The 15,478-nt window shown below is 43.1% G+C and overlaps 1 protein-coding gene across 1 annotated transcript; it reads left to right on the top strand.

Annotated features, from left to right (window-relative positions):
- The first annotated feature begins 6,644 nt into the window (after window positions 1-6,644).
- LOC141108715 (death domain-containing protein CRADD-like) lies at window positions 6,645-10,303 on the top strand. Its single transcript, XM_073600594.1, has 2 exons — window positions 6,645-6,755; window positions 9,298-10,303. Exon 2 carries the CDS (start codon window positions 9,305-9,307, stop codon window positions 9,896-9,898), a length of 594 nt encoding a protein of 197 aa, XP_073456695.1. The 5' UTR covers window positions 6,645-6,755; window positions 9,298-9,304; the 3' UTR covers window positions 9,899-10,303.
- Window positions 10,304-15,478: the final 5,175 nt, after the last annotated feature.

Consider the following 15,478-nt stretch of genomic DNA (forward strand, 5'->3'; position numbering starts at 1 on the left):
CAAGAGTTCATCTTGAAGTAAGTGGCTCTTTATCATATTTCCTGAACGCATTCAGCATGTGACAATCTATTAATGGAAGGATGAGATGTGACCAGTTTCTGCCATATAACTGCTTTTCTACCCAAGGGGGGGGGGGGGGGGGGGGTTAAAATTGCACACATTAAAATCTGTTCTTATTTTTGCTAGAAAATTACTTTAAACCCCCAAATCAATTCTATATTCTCTCAAAGAAGAGGCCCTATAGTATAAAATGGTGGCAGTTGCAACTTTTATGTTACATGATAATTGCACAACCATTGATTTTATATATATATATATATATATATATATATATATATATATATATATATATATATATATATATATATATATATATATATATATATATATATATATATATATATAGCATAGTGGTGTAGTGGTAGCACTCTCACCTAGCAGTAAGAAGGGTCACTGGTTTGAATCCCAACCACGACACTACCTGCTTGGAGTTTGCATGTTCTCCCTGTGCCTGCGTGGGTTTCCTCCGGGTACTCCGGTTTCCTCCCACACTCCAAAGACATGCTGGTAGGTTAATTGGATCCTGTCTAAATTGGCCCTAGTATGTATGAATGTGAGTTAGGGACCTTAGATTGTAAGCTCCTTGAGGGTGTAGGGACTGATGTGAATGTACAATGTATATGTAAAGCGCTGCGTAAATTGACGGCGCTATATAAGTACCTGAAATAAATATATATATATATATACACACATATACTTTTTTTTTTTTTTTTTTTTTTTATTGCACTTACACAAAATACACTTTTATTTTATTTTTTTTTTTTTTTGGCAAAAGTTGAGGTTATATTGAGTAAATAGATACAAAACATGCCAATCTTCATAAATGCACACACACCTATGAAAAACAATTATACCCCAAATGGTCAATAGGTGGCGCTTGGAGCTTTTACAGGTTATTGTTATTATTTAAGGTACTTGTATAGCACCTTCAATTTTTACGCAGCACTTCACGTATACATTGTACATTCACATCAGTCCCTACCCTCAAGGAGCTTACACTCTAAGGTCCCTAACTCACATTCATACATACTAGGGACAATTTAGAGAGGCTCCAATTAACCTACCAGCATGTCTTTGGAGTGTGGGAGGAAACCGGAGTACCCGGAAGAAACCCACGCAGGCACAGGGAGAACATACAAACTCCAGGCAGATAGTGTCGTGGTTGGGATTTGAACTGGCAACCCTTCTTACTGCTAGGTGAGCCTGCTACCCACTACACCACTGTGCCGCTCAGGTAATTGTTATAGAGTTGACCATGAACTATGGCTGTGGAATAAGTGCTCTCAATCCAACGTTCGTGGTGATACCTTACAGGCATGGTGCAATTTGCATACGTATAAGCACCCTATGCTGTGTTTGCATTTAGGTGTGTACCAGGAGGGGGGCGGGGGGTTATTTTATTAATTTTATTATAAATTTATTTTTATATACTTTATAAAGAAAAAGTTTTATTTAACTTAAGCCTACTACGTCATATCTTGTGCAGGTATGGAGGCATCAGAGGTCTATTAGACTCCCAATGTCTTCCTTGCCCTCCACTGCAGCTAACCAAGCACAGATTGTGCTTGATCAGCTGCTCACCCGAATCCAGGGATTAACAGCTGTGAACCCAGGAGTAATGTAATACACGCCGCTTCTGAGTTCATCAGTTGAAGGGGGATCGAGGGGAACAGATGTTCAATGATCTCCTCCTGTCCTCAATATGGAGTATGTTTACTGCAGTCCCGGACTCCTGGAGAAATTGGAGAGCCATGGTGGTGGTGGGGCGGTGGCACCTTCAGAGTCCCACAAAAGTGATCTGACTGTATTCCTTATTGAATGTTTTACTTTCAGACGAGGACACTGCACCTACCTCCAGCACAACTGGTTCTAGCAAGTCCCAGAGAAGACCGAATGTTACTTTCCGAACAATGGTGGACTGAGGACCAAATCCAAGAGGTGTTATCTGATGTTCTGCATCAATAAAGTTATGAATGATCTATGGAATTATTCTTCTCTGGTTTATTTATTTGTATTTTTATTCTTGGTTGATATTAGTTACAACATTTATGATGCAAAGTGTATTTATGGTCACCATTTCAATTAATATCTTCATTGCTCCATTGTCCTTCCATTATATCGAACCTTCTCCTATTATCTGAACCATCTTGATGTTTGTAGAGTCATTTTGTGAAGGTCCCCACATGTTTACTTCCTTGTATTATGTGACAGAGTCATTATGACCTGTGAGTAAGCACTTGCTGTGTCACACCTTTTCACAGAGCCCCGCCTTCTGATCTACAGAGGAGCTGAGAGGAGGCGGAGTCGGTGTAGGGATCACTGCCTGTGGGGCAGCAAGGTACCATGGGATATGTAACCTTTAGAATTGAGGAGTAGCTGCAATGCATGCAAGGAATCCAAGACGTTGTGGAAAGAGATGGTTAGCAGACAGCCAACACTCATAACATGAAATGAGATACTTCAAGTATGCTGGCCCTTTATCCACCTTTATTCCGCCTTTGGGGCATTTTTCCTCCCACTGATAATGATGGGGGCACTATTCCTCCCACTGATACCAATGATGGGGCACTATTCCTCCCACTGATACCAATGACGGGGCACTATTCCCCCCCCACACCACTGATACCAATGATGGGACACTATTCCTCCCACTGATACCAATGATGGGGGCACTATTCCTCCCACTGATACCAATGATGGGGCACTATTCCTCCCACTGATACAAATGATGGGAAGCTATTCCTCCCACTAATGAGGCACTATTTCCCCCATGGATACCAATGATGGGGCACTATTTCTCCCACTGATGCCAATGACGGGGCACTATTTCTCCCACTGATGCCAATGATGGGGCACTATTTCTCCCACTGATGCCAATGATGGGGCACTATTCCTCCCACTGACGCCAATGATGGGGCACTATTCCTCCCACTGACGCCAATGATGGGGCACTATTCCTCCCACTGACGCCAATGATGGGGCACTATTCCTCCCACTGACGCCAATGATGGGGCACTATTCCTCCCACTGATACCAATGATGAGGCACTATTCCCCCCACGGATACCAATGATGAGGCACTATTCCCCCCACGGATACCAATGATGAGGCACTATTCCTCCCACTGACACCAATGATGGGGCACTATAACTGCCACTGATGCCAGGACTGTTTCTACTTCCATTGTCCACAGTATGCTCCCCCAAAGTCTGAAGAACAGTATACTACTGGCCCATTGTTTAGAAAATTTGGGGACCCCTGCTATATTGTATTATCAAAAATTCCTATTATTTATATTGTTATTACAATGCTGATATTATAAAGTAAAAGTGTATGCTTTGGCCACCCACCGCCACTCAAATGTCAGCCAGTCAGAAACTGGCCAACTGGAAAAAAGTGTGTATATATATGTGTGTGTGTGTGTGTGTATGTGTATGTGTATGTGTGTGTATATATATATAAAAAATGTAGCAAGGTCCATGCCCTCTTTCAGTCTAATGAGAACCTCCAGGACCAGAAATTACTGACATCCTTCAGTATATGGTGGGTTGCAAGGTTGATTCATGGGCGCCAGACACTTCTTGAACGCAAAGAGATTTTATTTCTTTTAACAGAACTTTGGGAGAGAGAGTTAGGGTCAGGACACCATTAGGCAGTTGCAATATTAATTGGCAGACTATAAGGCTTCAGTAGGAGGACAGCTATGCAGAGAAAGCCATCCAGCAAGACGCCACATCTGCATGTGTAGGAATGCTGTCTCCTATGGCAAAAGTCTTTAACAGTTTCTAACACAAAGTATAACATTTCCTTCACTTCCACTACAATCACTTCTTGTAGTTCTTCACCCCCCTGAGTTCCCGGTCTTTCACTAGACCCTCTGATTCATTGCCACTGAATTCCTTGAGCTCCTCCAATCTTCACGGTGGTATCTTCCTGAAACGTCACCCTCGCTTCCCTGCTGGTTCCTTAGCTTGGCATTCCAGATACTTATCAAGCTTCACCCACGTTGGCCTGCTCAGTCCCTGGCTTGGCACACAAGGCTGCTCTGCAAGCGTCACCTCCACTGGTTGGGTCCCTGACTTGACACCTGCTGAAGTGTCCCGATTCTTCACCGTCTCCGGTTGGTAAGAATGCTGCTCCGGTACTTGCTTCAGCTACTCACTGTGGTCCCTGGTAATAAGGTGGATGGTCCCTTAGTGGCGACAGCTTCCCCTCTACCTCCGACCACAACATGTTCTCCGACCAGCAGAACCATCACTTCTGGTTGGACTGGAAGCCGCAATCCCAACCCTGCCCTGCTCTATTACTTCTGGATAGGTCCTCAGACAGCCTAGCAGCCAGATGCCCCCGGGATAGGCCCAATCCCCGGCCTAGTAGCCCGGGCAATACAACAAACGTCCACCCAGACAGCCATCCAGGTGGCACAAAACCCCGATCACCTGACTCCACCCAAATATATACGTTCTACCAGCAGGCCAAGGGATATATACGTTCTACCAGCAGGCCAAGGGATTCTAGAAAACCCCTGCCCATTGGCTGATACACCTCATATACCCATAATCTGACCTTGCATTGCCCTTGTCTTTTCTAATGCCACCAAGTGCCCGGCCACCTAGCGGCAAAAGAGAGAAGTGCAGCAATCGCAGACTTAGTGTGAAATCAATTGATCCTCAACAATTGGCCAAGGTAGCTATACTTGGCAGGTACATTTAGGAGCAACCCTGCCGCCTAAACACCAGGGTGTTACACACACACACACACATATATATATACACACACACAGTATCTCACAAAAGTGAGTACACCCCTCAGTCACATTTTTTGTAAATATTTTCCTCTATCTTTTCATCACTGAAGAAATGACACTTGTCTACAATGTAAAGTAGTGAGTGTACAGCTTGTATAACAGTGTAAATTTGCCGTCCCCTCAAAATAACTCAACACACAGCCATTAATGTCTAAACCGCTGGCAACAAAAGTGAGTACACCCCTAAGTGAAAATGTCCAAATTGGGCCCAATTAGCCATTTTCCCTCCCCCCGGTGTCATGTGACTCGTTAGTGTTACAAGGTCTCAGGTGTGAATGGGGAGCAGGTGTGTTAAATTCGGTGTTATCGCTCTCACTCTCTCATACTGGTCACTGGAAGTTCAACGTGGGGCGGTGCGGGGGACTGGTTTTCCGCTGTTGAGTCTGCAACAATTTTTGATTGCATAATTGGGTCTCCTTTGTTGATGAACAGAAGATTTGTGATGACTTTATCGCTCTTCTCACGCTATGAAAACGCGCCAATTATAAAACGTGTCTCCAGAGCCTGACACACTGACAGAGTGTGAGGAGAGGAGAGCCGATCAGCGGCATCTCCTCGCAGGGGGCAACAAAACATGTAATCAGGGCACTGATTACATTATAGTGCCAACAGTGTCACCAATCAGTGCCCACCAGTGTCACCAATCAGTGCCCACCAGTGCCAGCAATCAGTGCCCATTAGTGATGCCAGTCAGTGCTGGTTATCAGTGCTGCCTATCACTGCTATCCATCAATGCCCATCAGTGTCGCCCATCATTGCCCATCAGTACCGCCTATACGTGCCCACCAGTGCTGCCTATCAGTGCTCACCAGTCTCGCCTATCAGTGCCAATCAGTGCCACCTATTAGTACCCATCAGTGCCACATATCAGTGCCACCTATCGATGCCCATAAGTAGTGCCTCCTCATCAGTTCCCCCTAATCAGTGCCCATAAGTGCCGCCTCATCAATGGCCACCAGTTCAGCCTATCAGTGGCCATCAGTGCCGCCTCATCAGCGCACATCACTGAAGGAGAAAAATTACTTTGTTACAAAATTTACTGACCGAAACTAAGTAAAAAATTATTATTTTTTTTTAAATTTTTGGTCTTTTTTTTTTTAGTAAAAAATAAAAAACCCAGCTGTCATTAAATACCACCAGAAGAAAGCTCTATTTGTGTGAATAAAATGATAGAAATGTCATATAAGTACAGTGTTGTAGGACCGCGCAATTGTCATTCAAAGTGCGACAGCGCTGAAAGCTGAAAAATGGCCTGGGCAGGAAGGGGGTATAAGTGCCCGGTGGGCAAGTGGTTAAAGGCACAGGGACACATTGGACACCGTTAAGTGCTTGGGTGCAACTTTATTTTTTGACCCTTTTTTTTTTTTTTTTTTACTAAAACTTTATATTATAGGCGACAAAAAGTACCCTATGTGATATAATAAAAGCTAATGCAGACACCACATCTAAGAATTGGTAATCAGCAGTATATTACATTTTTTTTTTCTTTAGTATACATAAACTTAAAGGAAATTGCACAGAGATTGTACAGTCTATGGTCAGCTTAAGGTGGTGCTGCCTAAGCTAAGCTGGTGCAACAACTTCATTGCGTGCGTTGCTTTCATTATAAATACCGACACGTGCGCCAGATTTAAGTAATTCAAAGAAACGACAGTTTTATCGCCTGTTGGTATTGCTCCTACACACTACTGAGAGACGTCTACAGAGTATCTACTAAATATGTTTGGCTCTAGTGAACTCCCCTTTCCAGGGTGCACCATTTTCACAGTGCCAGTAATAAAGATGGCCGACTCTGCTCTGATCACATGACCTATTGCCTTTTTGCAGAGCAGTCTGGGAGACAGGAAGTTACCAAAATCCAAAAACAAAGAGTGACAGCAGGAAGGACGGTACGGTGTATTCTGTAAATTCAGGAATATACGGCTATTCCCAGACACATTCCCGTCCAATCCCTGTGCTCAGATGGGATGGGGCTCAGACAGTTCATTATGCAGGAAGCTGTCATTTAGTCTGCATGCCTGGAGTGATCAGATGATGATTGTTTTATTATTATTAATGTTGTTGATATAATATTATTGTTGTTATTATAAATATTATTGTTTTCATTAATGTTATTAACATATTATTAGTAATAGTAGTAGGAGTAGTATTTTTTTTATTAATAATAATATTTATAATAATAAAGATATTATTATCCTTATCATTATTACTATAAATATTATTGTTTTCATTTCATGTTAATTATTTTAGTATTATTATTATTATTATTATTATTAGTAGTAGTAGTAGTAGTATTTTATTTATTATTATTATTATTATTATTATCATTATTACTATAAATATTATTGTTTTTATCAATGTTATTATCATATTAGTAGTAATAGAGTAGTATTTTCAATAATATTATTTTAGTATTATTTTTATTATTATTTTCATTAATATTATTGTTATTATTATTTGTAGTAGTATTAGTAGTACTATTTATATTATTTATATATTATTATTATTATTATTATTATTGTTATTATTATACAGTATTTATTTAGCACCAACAGTTTAGACTTAGATGGAATGAGGCTCAGACAGTTCATTATGCAGGAAGATGTCATTTAGTCTGGAGTGATCAGATGATGATTATTTTATTATAATTATTATTATTATTATTATTAGTAGTAGTAGTAGTATTTTTTATAATAGTATTATTATTAATAGTGGTGTTATTGTTTTCATTAATGGTATTGTCATATCAGTAGTAGTACTATTTATATTATTATTATTATTATACAATATATACAATATTTATTTAGCACCAACAGTTTATACTTAGATGGGGGGAGGGCTCAGACAGTTCATTATGCAGGAAGCTGTCATTTAGTCTGCATGCCTGGAGTGATCAGATGATAATATTATTATTATTATTATTATTAGTAGCAGTTATAGTAGTATTTTCAATAATAATAATAATATTAGTAGTAGTAGTGGTATTATTGAATTTGTTTTCATTAATGTTGTTATCATATCAGTGTAGTACTATTTATATTATTATTATTATTATTAATAATATATTATTATTATTATTATTATTATACAGGATTTTTATAGCACTAACAGTATGCAGGAAGCTGTCATATAATAGTAGTAGGTAGTATTTATAATAATAATAATAATATTAGTAGTAGTATTTTTATTTTTTTTTATTTTTTTTATTTTTAATAATACTATAAATATATTTATTTTTTAATTAATGTTATGATCTTGTTTTTATTTTTTTCATTAATTTTATTTCTATTATTATTATTATTATTATTATTAATATTATTATTATTTTCATTGTTATCATTCTTATTATTATTATACAGGAGTTATTTAGCACCACCAGTTTGCTCAGTGCTTTACAAAATAAAAGGGATACCAAAGTTCCGCTACAATTTGATACCAGAGAGTTCAGAGTGTCCTAAGAGCTTACAATCTAAAGATTAGATTTCAGCACCCCACCTAATGGGCAATTCATACTAAAGTCATCACCAGGGAGGAGCGAAAGAGCTTTTTAGCCAAATTGATTTAAAAAAAAAAAAAAAGTATAACTAAAAACTTGCAAAAGTGAAAGAACATCCCACATTTTGAGTTGTTCCCCCGGAACGAAGGGGAATCTTCCATTGGGGGACACTAGTTCTGGTGACAACCAGGGATTCTCTCACTTTGGAGGGATTTCCTTTCACTTCCTACTTTTGCCAGCAGACAGGAAGTGAAGGGAAATCTCCCTAATGGGGACACAGATAGCAAAATGAAACTTGATAAAAATTTGGGAACTTCCTGTTGTGGCTATGGGACAGGAAGTGAAGGGAAATCTCCACAATGGGACACATATGACAAAAAAAAAAAAAAAAAAAAACTGACATGGGTTATCTCTCCCTTACTCTATTAAAATTTCAAATGTAAAGTTTTGACATTTTCGTTCTACTTTAAAATGTAACTAAAGGCAAAAGTTTTTTTTTTTTCTTTTTGTTTTGGATGGAGTGGAGAGAGATTAGAACAGTTGTCATTTTTTTTTTTTATCGCTGTCTGTGTCCCCGTTAGGGAGATTCACCCTCTTTATTTCTCCTGTTTACCATTAATACAGAGAGTGAAAGAAAATCCCAAATTTTGGGTTGTCACCGGAACACTAATAGAAGGGAAATCTTTCAGTGGGGGACACTAGTTCTGGGGACAACTAGGAATCCCTAGGGATTTCCTTTCACTATCTGTTGTGGCTATGAGACAGGAAGTAAAGTGAAATCTCCCCAACGGGGACACAGAGCTGCAGTATATTTATTTTTTTTTATATCTGCCTGAAGTTTGGCTTTAAGCGTGAATGAGGCCCTAAAGTTTTGTATAGACAGGCCCATGTATTGTATTGTAATAAATTCACGATCGATGTCCCTATTCACACAGGTGAACGATGGATTCTAAACACAGGGAGCTCCTCAGAAGCCTTCGTCTTGAGTTGTGTTCTCAAGCCGTAGCCGACGGACTGGTTCCCCAGTATCTGTTCCAGGAAGGCATCATCACCCGCGAGCAACTGGAGGACATATGCGGGCAGGTCACCAGTCAGAGAAGAGCCATGAAGCTCCTGGACCTCCTGCCCACCCGGGGGCCCAAGGCCTTCGACGTCTTCTTGGACTCGCTGGCCGAATTCCCATGGGTCCAGGAGAATTTAAAGCTGCGCTGCCAAAGGAGCTCTCCTGTACCAGAGAGCAAATCTTCGGCCTTGCCCGCCAATGTCCTACAGAACTGTCCTAACGACCGGCAACTGAACCTTCTGGCAGGAAAACTGGGATCGGAATGGGAGCAGGTTCTGGGTCACCTAGGACTGGACCACAGCGACCTGTACAGGTGTAAAGTACAACATCCAGGCAACCTGCACTCGCAGGTCATGGAGGGACTGGTGAAATGGAAGCAGCACATGGGACGCAAGGCCACCATCCAACGTCTGTGGGAAGCCTTAGAAGCCGCTGAGATGGATCCCTCAGAAATAAAACTTATTTTACAATGACGTTCCCCATGGGCCACTTCGGCTAGGCACAGCTTGGTACACTTTGTGGTCACCTGACCATCACACCTTATTGGACTTTTTGGACATCCCATTTCAAAATCATGGCCGTCAACTCTTGAGTTGGCCCTTCTTCCCAGCCAAAAAGAAAAGCCTAAAAAGAAAGGCCTTCTGTCTCCTGGGAAGGATAAAATGAAAAGTTTACCAATTTTTTTTTTTTTTTGTCGATTGTTTCATATGCCGCCCCTGATGCGATCTTATTTTCTTCAGGTATCCCCTACTCAGTTGATCCCTCATAGACTTCTATTGAACAGCTTTCACAACTCCTGATCTATTCTTAAACAATAAACACTGATAGACTCTTTGGCGATTGGATTGAAGTCGTATTAAACCTTCGATGTAAATTGATGTTTTGCCTCTAGGTCCATGTAATCAACTGTTAAGCGTTCTGTCCAAAAGGGGCCATGTTGGTGTCAGTGGGAGGAATAGTGCCCCATCATTGGGGTCAGTGGGAGGAATAGTGCTTCATCATTGGGGTCAGTGGGAGGAATAGTGCCCCATTATTGGTATCAGTGGGAGGAATAGTGCCCCATCATTGGTGTCAGTGGGAGGAATAGTGCTCCATCATTGGTATCAGTGGGAGGAATAGTGCCCCATCATTGGGGTCAGTGGGAGGAATAGTGCTCCATCATTGGTATCAGTGGGAGGAATAGTGCCCCATCATTGGTATCAGTGGGAGGAATAGTGCCCCATCATTGGTATCAGTGGGAGGAATAGTGCCCCATCATTGGTATCAGTGGGAGGAATAGTGCCCCATCATTGGTATCAGTGGGAGGAATAGTGCCCCATCATTGGTATCAGTGGGAGGAATAGTGCCCCATCTTTTGTATCAGTGGGAGGTATAGTACTCCATCATTGAGGTCAGTGGGAGGAATAGTGCCCCATCTTTGATGTCAGTGGGAGGAATAGTGCCCCATCATTGGGGTCAGTGGGAGGAATAGTGCTCCATCATTGGGGTCAGTGGGAGGAACAGTGCCCCATCATTGGTATCAGTGGGAGGAATAGTGGCCCATCATTGGGGTCAGTGGGAGGAATAGTGGCCCATCATTGGGGTCAGTGGGAGGAATAGTGCCCCATTATTGGTATCAGTTGGAGGAATAGTGCCCCATCATTGGTGTCAGTGGGAGGAATAGTGCCCCATCATTGGGGTCAGTGGGAGGAATAGTGCTCCATCATTGGTATCAGTGGGAGGAATAGTGCCCCATCATTGGTATCAGTGGGAGGAATAGTGTCCCATCATTGGTATCAGTGGGAGGAATAGTACCCCATCTTTTGTATCAGTGGGAGGTATAGTGCTCCATCATTTGTATCAGTGGGAGGAATAGTGCTCCATCATTGAGGTCAGTGGGAGGAATAGTGCCCCATCATTGGTGTCAGTGGGAGGAATAGTGCCCCATCATTGGGGTCAGTGGGAGGAATAGTGCCCCATCATTGGTATCAGTGGGAGGAATAGTGCCCCATCATTGGTATCAGTGGGAGGAATAGTGCCCCATCATTTGTATCAGTGGGAGGAATAGTGCCCCATCATTGGTATCAGTTGGAGGAATAGTGCTCCATCATTGGTATCAGTTGGAGGAATAGTGCTCCATCATTGGTATCAGTTGGAGGAATAGTGCCCCATCATTGGGGTCAGTGGGAGGAATAGTGCCCCATCATTGGTATCAGTGGGGGGAATAGTGCTCCATCATTGGTATCAGTTGGAGGAATAGTGCCCCATCATTGGGGTCAGTGGGAGGAATAGTGCTCCATCATTGGTATCAGTTGGAGGAATAGCGCCCCATCATTGGGGTCAGTGGGAGGAATAGTGCCCCATCATTGGTATCAGTGGGAGGAATAGTGCCTCTGCATGTGAAAAAAGATTATATGTAGAACACACCAAGATGATTAAACGTGTATTTAAAAAAAATCTATCTTTTATTTATTGAATCAAAATAAAAAGACAACAAACAAAAAAAGTTACAAATTCCTGGCTGAGAAGTAAAAAAAAAAAGCCTCCCACCGCCTGTAAGTAAATCCGCCCCTCATATGACATCACATGTATCATAAATTGCAATCTGTATAAAAATGTCACTGACAGGGAAGGGGTTAACACTAGGGGGGCGATCAAGGGGTTAATTGTGTTCCCTAGGGAGTGATTCTAACTGTGGGGTGGGGGGGGGGGGGACTGACTAGGGAAGGAGACCGATCGGTGTTCCTATATATACCAGGAACAAACGATCGGTCTCCTCTCCCCTGACAGGAGGTGGATCTGTGTTTTTACACACACAGATCCACGTTCCTGCTCTGTGACGAGCCATCGCGGGTGCCCGGTGGATATCGCAGGCCGCCGGGCACGCGCATCGGCTCCTGAGTGGCACGGCGGGGAGCCGAGGACGCCGTATGATGGCCGCTCCGCAGGGACAGAGTGTTCCTGCGGCCGTCATATTACAATGGCTGGGATGGGAGGTGGTTAAGCGTTCCAGTGCGGAAAGTGGGGTATATGGTTTTCAATGGCATCGTTCACACAGCAGTGCGGTCAGGTCCGGGACGTTCCAGAAAAAAAAAAAAAAGTATTACATGTTACATTTCTCCTGCACTGGAACGCTTTAAAAAGCATCAAAAACGCATTGGAACGCACATGTCCTTATATAACTACTTCAATACCGGCCACTTTTACCCCCCTCCTGCCCAGGTGCCAATTTTCAGTTTTCAGCGCGGTCGCACTTTGAATGACAATTGCGCGGTCGTGCCACGCTGTACCCGTGTGACGTTTTTATCATTTTCTTCCCACAAATAGAGATTTCTTTTGGTGATATTTAATATTTAATGATATTTAATCGCTGCCGGGTTCTTTATTTTTTGCAACAAAAAAAACCCCAAAGATTTTGAAAACAAATTTAGTAAATAAGTAATTTTTCTCCTTCAGTGATGTGCGCTGATGAGGACTGATGGGGGGGCACTGATAGGCGGCACTGATGGGTAACACTGATGGTAACTGATGAGGCGGCACTGATGGGCACAGATAAGTGGAAGTGATGGGCACTTATAGGTATAACTGATGGGAACTGATAGGTAGAACTGATGGGCACTGATAGGCGGCACTGATGGGAACTGATAGGTGGAACTGATAGGCACTGATGAGGCAGCACTGAAGGGCACTGATGGGGTGGCTCTGATGAGGAGGCACTAATATGCAGCACCAATGGGCACTGATAGGTGGCACTGATGGGAACTGATTGGCTGCACTGATGGGCACAGATAAGTGGAACTGATGGGCACTTATAGGTGGAACTGATGGGCACTTATAGGTGGAACTGATGGGCACTGATGAGGCAGCACTGAAGGGCACTGATGGGGTGGCTCTCATGAGGAGGCACTAATATGCGGCACTGATAGGTGACACTGATGGGAACTGATAGGCTGCATTGATAGGGAGCACTGATGAGGGGGCATTGATGGGCATTGATAGGCTGCACTGATCAGCACTGAAGGGCACTGATGGGGTGGCACTGATGAGGAGGCACTAATATGCGGCACTGATAGGCGGCACTGATGGGAACTGATAGGTGACACTGATGGGAACTGATAGGTGGAACTGATAGGCACTGATGAGGCAGCACTGAAGGGCTCTGATGAGGAGGCACTAATATGCGGCACTGTTAGGCGGCACTGATGGGAACTGATAGGCTGCACTGATAGGGAGCACTGATGAGGTGGCCTTGATGGGCACTGATAGGCTGCACTGATGGGCACTGATGAGGCAGCACTGAAGGGCACTGATGGGGTAGCACTGATGAGGAGGCACTAATATGCAGCACCAATGGGCACTGATAGGTGGCACTGATGGGAACTGATTGGCTGCACTGATGGGCACAGATAAGTGGAACTGATGGGCACTTATAGGTGGAACTGATGGGCACTTATAGGTGGAACTGATGGGCACTGATGAGGCAGCACTGAAGGGCACTGATGGGGTGGCTCTCATGAGGCACTAATATGCGGCACTGATAGGCGGCACTGATGGGAACTGATAGGTGACACTGATCGGAACTGATAGGCTGCATTGATAGGGAGCACTGATGAGGGGGCATTGATGGGCACTGATAGGCTGCACTGATGGGCACTGATGAGGCAGCACTGAAGGGCACTGATGGGGTGGCACTGATGAGGAGGCACTAATATGCGGCACTGATAGGCGGCACTGATGGGAACTGATAGGTGACACTGATGGGAACTGATAGGCTGCACTGATAGGGAGCACTGATGAGGTGGTATTGATGGGCACTGATAGGTCCTGATAGGCTGCAATGATGGGCACTGATGAGGCGGCACTGATGGGGTGGCTCTGATGAGGAGGCACTAATATGCAGCACTGATGGACACTTATAGGCGGCACTGAAAGGCAGCACTGATTGGCATAACTGATGGGCACAGAGTGGCATCACTGCTGGGCACTGTTGGGGCTGCACTGATGATCAGTGCCCTGATTGCCCTGACGCCCAGGGCGTCGCATGCGATTTGACATGTCAATGTGAACCTAGGCTCAGGCCCCTCTCACACTGCCGTGACTTGAAAGTCTTGCGATTTCGCCGCGAATCTGCCCGCAATTTGACAGCGCTGATCTGCGAATGACAAATCGCGGAACTTGCATTTGAGATGCCGTTCATTTGAATGACACCTCAAATTGCGGTGCGGGTTTCCGATAAAAACGTGGCAGCATGTCGCTTAAAACCCTTTTTTTTTTTTTTTTTTTTTTTTTAGGCGACATGCTTCCCGCGATGCGGATTGCAGCACGTTTTTATGGCAAACCCGCACCGCGATTTGAGGTGTCATTGAAATGAATTTCATCTGAAATGCGAGTTCCGCGACTTGTCGTTCACACCTCGGCGGGCAGATCTGCGGCAAAATCCGACCCCAATTCAAAACGCTGAAGTGTGAACGCAGCCTGACTGTCACAAGGGATGTTTACATTATTTGTAAAAGCAATAAAAGTGATTAGAAACTATTTTTTTTTTTTTTTTAAGGGACAGTGTAAAAATAATCTAAAAAAAGAAAAAAAAGAAATACTAAAAAAAAAAAATTTAAAGCGCCTCGTCCCTCTGTGATCGCCCCGCAGAAGCGAACGCCTATGTAAGTCGCGCCCGCAAAGGTACCACAAACATGTGAGTGTCGCCGCGACCGTTACGGCCAGAGCAATAATTCTACAGAATCTCCTCTGAAACTCTAATCTGGTAACCTGTAAAAAAAATGTTAAAGCGTCGCTATGGAGATTTCTAAGTCCCGAAGCTTGGCGCCATTCCACGAGCGGGCGCAATTTTAAAGTGTGACGTGTTGGGTATCTATTTACTCGGCGTAACATCATCTTTCGCTTTATATAAAAAAATTGATATAAACTTTACTATTTTTTTTTCTTCTTTTAAATTCATGAAAGTGTATTTTTTCCAAAACAATTGCGTTTGAAAGACCGCTGCGCAAATACGGCGTGACGTAAAATATTGTAACAACCACCATTTTATTCCTACGTTCTCTGCTAAAAAAAAATGA

Source organism: Aquarana catesbeiana, linkage group LG09 (genome assembly GCF_042186555.1).
Source record: "Aquarana catesbeiana isolate 2022-GZ linkage group LG09, ASM4218655v1, whole genome shotgun sequence".
In the NCBI taxonomy this organism is placed as follows: Eukaryota; Metazoa; Chordata; class Amphibia; order Anura; family Ranidae; genus Aquarana; species Aquarana catesbeiana.